This window comes from Panthera leo, chromosome F3, assembly GCF_018350215.1.
Source record: "Panthera leo isolate Ple1 chromosome F3, P.leo_Ple1_pat1.1, whole genome shotgun sequence".
NCBI lineage: Eukaryota > Metazoa > Chordata > Mammalia > Carnivora > Felidae > Panthera > Panthera leo.
In genome coordinates, this window is record NC_056696.1 from 65,152,971 (window position 1) to 65,157,487 (window position 4,517).

Consider the following 4,517-nt stretch of genomic DNA (forward strand, 5'->3'; position numbering starts at 1 on the left):
CCTGGCTGGTGTTCCGCCCTGTTGAGTTTGTTCTGAGCGGTGGAGGTCGTTACTGACTGGGACACAGAGCAGGACTTCTCCTTGCTGGTCGCCTCCCCTTGTGTCAGAATGAGGTGTGTGAGGTGTTTATTCAGAAGTCTTCTCCATGCGCAGGAGACGGTTTGCTCCGCGGTGACGACCGACATGTGGGTGAGACCCAAGGTAGCTCTGGTAGTCCTTCCTCTTTATGTTCAAGGGCCCTGAGCCTGAGCTTGCTGGTCATAAAGGAAGGAATTGGGCTCACTCCCTCAGGGCAGCTATCATTGCCCCTTCTTGTGAAGTCCAGTTGCCAATGGGAATTTTCTCCTTGATGACTTCCTTGATTGCTTTCAGACACCGGTCTGGCAGATGCAGAGAAAGAACATCACAGAAGTGACAGAATTCATCTTCCTGGGATTCTCTATCTTTGGAAAGCACCAGATAACCCTCTTTGTGGCTTTCCTAACCATCTACATTTTAACTCTAGCTGGTGACATCGTCATTGTGGCCATCATCCGTGTTGACCACCATCTCCGCACTCCCATGTACTTCTTCCTGAGCATGCTGGCGAGTTCTGAGGCTGTGTACACACTGGTCATTGTCCCACGAATGCTCTTCAGTCTCATTCTTCATAACCAGCCTATCTCCTGGGAAGGCTGTGCAACTCCGATGTTCTTTTTTGTCACCTTGGCCGTAAATAGTGGCTTGTTGCTCACGGCAATGGGCTATGACCGCTATGTGGCTATCTGCAACCCTCTGAGGTACACTGTCATCGTGAGTAAAGGAACGTGTGCCGGGTTGGTATGTGGGTCCTTTGGCACTGGTCTGGTAATGGCAGTTCTCCACGTAGCAGCCATGTTCCACTTGCCCTTCTGGGGCACAGTGGTGGACCATTTCTTCTGTGACGTTTACCCTGTCACGAAGCTTTCTTGCACTGATTTCACTATCAATGAGATGATCAATTATGGTGTCAGTTCCTCTGTGATCCTGGTCCCCGTGGGCTTGATCTTCATCACCTACATCCTCATCCTCTCCACCAGCCTCAAGATCCCCTCCGCCCGGGGCTGGAAGAAGGCCTTTGCCACCTGCACCTCCCGCCTCACAGTGGTCATCGTCCACTACGGCTGCGCCTCTGTCATCTACCTCAAGCCCAAGTCAGAGAACTCAATAGAAAAAGACCTTCTCTCAGTGACTTATACCATCATCACGCCTTTGTTGAGCCCTGTTGTTTACAGTCTGAGGAACAGGGAGGTCAGGGATGCTCTACGCAGAGCCGTGGGCAAAAACACTTCTTAACAGATCGAATCATTTTGTCAGGAGACCTTTAGCCCAGTGTAATGTGTGCCTGCTCACAAACACGCCACAGTACACAAGTTCATCAAGTACAGTGCTTCCCGAGAAGAACGCCAAAGAGGAGAAATGCTTTTCTTTTTGATGCTCTGGGGACAAGGCAGAAAGCAGGGTTATGCTCTAGTGAATTTGGTTCCTTCGACACGGGAATCCTGGCAAGCCGGATGAGAACTACTTGTTTCTGTGACTCAGGATTTGGGTTTTCAAACCTCTTCTGGCCCCCACTTTGCCTGGCTCCTCTTAGACCATCAAATCCTTGACCTCGTCTGCAGAGGCGGAGAGAGGCGGTTGGAACAGATGTGGACAGGGTCTTAGGAAAACGAGCAGCAGACACAGCCCGGCGATGGCTTTTATCCTCAGGAGTTAAATCACTTGCCCTGTGACGGTCATCTCAGAAAGGGTTTCCTAATTCTTGCTGATTGAAAAATGAACAGCTTGGGGCGCCCGGGTGGCTCAGTCGGTTGAGCGTCCGACTTTGGCTCAGGTCATGATCTCACAGTTCGTGGGTTCGAGCCCTGCGTCGGGTGGAGCCCAGAGCCTGCTTCAGGTTCTGTGTCTCCCTCTCTCTCTCTCTGCCCCTCCCCAGCTTGCACCCTGTCTCTCCCTCTCAAAAATAAATAAACATTGAAAAAAAATTAAAAAAAAAAAGAAAAATGAACGGCTTTCGCAAAATCCCTTCTTTCGTTATCCAGCCGTGTGAGCTCCTGCGAAAGTATTCATTCGTTTCTACGTGTGTTATTCCTCCTGTGTAATCAAGGCAAAAACTCTCGTCCCCTAGAGGCTAAGCAGGGGGAGAAGGTATTGGTGGCTTTTCTCTGTAATTGCACTTTGATCCAGGTGCATTTTTTTTTTTTTTTCATAGAGACTGTTTTCAACCAGTAGAGGATTTTGGGATTTTTTATTTCTATGTAGCAGCTACGGTGGATGGATAGTTGTCAGGTATTGGCTGTGCTGATTCTAGAGCCTGAAGCAGATGCCATTAAATCCCCTTCTGTCAGTAAACAGTAAAAACTTCCTGCTTGTCCTGTGTTTTTATCAGAAGAGGCATAGCCATGCTACATGATGTTATACCCTCAACGAGGAAGGTTGTTGGAATATTTTTATAGACCTTCCTTCCCATCAGTTTATCTCTACCCCAAGACGGAGCTGGAAGGCACTAAGAGACACAGATCTGGAAGCATTTGTTCCCATACAGTCCTGGTCCTTCCTCAGTGTTACTCTGTCCCTAAGTCGGCTCCTGTCCTTTACTTTCTTTCCACGTGTATTTTTCGGTTCTGCACCGTAGAAGTAGCACTGAGGTCTCTTGTAGGTGACCTGTCGTTTTCTCCTGCTCTGTAGATCCTTCTGTGAGGAGGTCAATAGCTGGAGGCTGAGAGGTCTCTGTCCAGCGTCCCCTGTGGCAGGTTGTCACAGTCAGCTGCTCTTAAGAGCGGTTGGCTAATTACGAGCACCTGCTGTCCTTCTAGAAGAGGTATCCCAGTCATGTAAGGAGTGCTTGGAGGGACCTCACAGGGCTTTGGAACTTTCTGAAATCACCCAGTTGTGAATACGAAGGTGAACGTGCCTCTCCCTTCAGCTTCTTCAAGAATTTTCCCTGGTGTGACTGTTTCTTCCCTGACGTCCTAGCAGAGATGTGACAACATCCAGCTGCCCTCTTCTACAGATCTGTTGCTTCCACAGTTGCCCTAAACTCTCCCAAAGAAGCACTCTTTGATCCCGTCCACGTTTGCTGCTGTGGGCCCTGCTGCCTGGCCGTTGAGTTGGGGGAAAAGGAGGAGGAGGTAGGCGCTGCTTAGCTGGGAGGCTGAGGGAAGGGGGTAGGGGTGGGTCTCCCAGGGCACATGTGGTCATCTACACTGGGTTTTCTTGCCTTCTCCCATCCCTTCCCCCTGCCCGGTCCCTAAGTATTTGAGCATCAGTCCTGCCACTCCTGTCTTGCCTCGCGGACAGGTGAGCACTCGCCTGGCCTCACCTGTGCCACCTACTCAGCATGGCTTCAGGTTCACGGGTGGAAGCCGCCTCTACCAGGGCTCGGCAGCAAACGGCGGGCAGGGCAGGGCTGTGCGGCCACGGGGCCTCCCCGTGGGATGAATCGAGAACAGGGATTCATTTTACTGCAGTCTGCTGTAATTGTAATCCTTGGGCACCGTGTGAGCCCATCACCTTCTTCACTGTCTTTATCATCATCGTCCTGCAAAATCTCTCCACTCCTGCTCCTTCCTCTTCTCTTCCATGCTGCAAATACCTCTCTTCTCTTAGCACTTCTTTTGTTCGGCTCTTTTGTGCATCAGACAAATAACTCACGACCGTTTAGTCAATCTCTGTACATTTTCCAAACACTGTCAAGCAGTTAACCAGTTCCGGGTTCAGGATAGTAAATACTGATGCAGGGACTCTGTTTCCTGTTATTCACAGTTCAGTGAAGACAAGGTAGCACCGGGGCACCTGGGTGGCTCCGTCGGTTAATCGTCTGACTTCGGCTCAGGTCATGATCTCACAGTCCGTGAGTTTGAGCCCCGCTCGCGGGCTGGAGCCTGCTTCGGATTTGGTGTTTCCCTCTCTCTCTGCTCCTCCCCTGCTCATGCTCTGTCTCTCTCTGTCTCAAAAGTAAATAAAAACATTAAAAAAAAAAAAAAGACAAGATAGCACCAAGGTCAAAAACTTGCGATGGGCAGGTGCACGGGATTCTTGTCTGGGGTCAGGGGTGTGGTACAAAAAGAAGTGATCCAATCTGTTTAGCAGGTCAGGAGAGAATTCATAGAGCGATGCTTCCTTAACATTGCGGCACTGGGTCCGGTGAAGTCCGGCATTGCTGTGAAGTCCGGAGGCAGTCGAGGCAAAGAGAGGAACCTAAGCAGAGAGGTGCAGCCTGTAAAAGCTGGAAGTGTCTGGAAGGTAGATGTCTTACTCATCTCTGTGGGCCTCCCTCCATGACACATGCTAGCCAGGCAAATAGTAGATGCTTAATGTATCTTCGGATATATGAATGTGGACGCCTATTAAGTGTAACGTCTTGTGCTGGGATTTGCAGGTTTTTTGGGTAGATCTGGCATAATGCTTCTGTCTGCCTGACGGACTTTCCTCGCCTAAAGTAAACCAACAGAAAATAACAGTAAAGCATACCTGAAATTATTTTTCCCCGTTGCAGG

At 50.0% G+C, this 4,517-nt stretch overlaps 1 protein-coding gene across 1 annotated transcript; it reads left to right on the top strand.

Moving 5' to 3' along the window:
* The first annotated feature begins 387 nt into the window (after window positions 1-387).
* LOC122211506 (olfactory receptor 10J5-like) lies at window positions 388-1,314 on the top strand. The gene has a single exon (XM_042924735.1). The coding sequence runs from the start codon at window positions 388-390 to the stop codon at window positions 1,312-1,314; it is 927 nt and encodes a 308-aa protein (XP_042780669.1).
* Window positions 1,315-4,517: the final 3,203 nt, after the last annotated feature.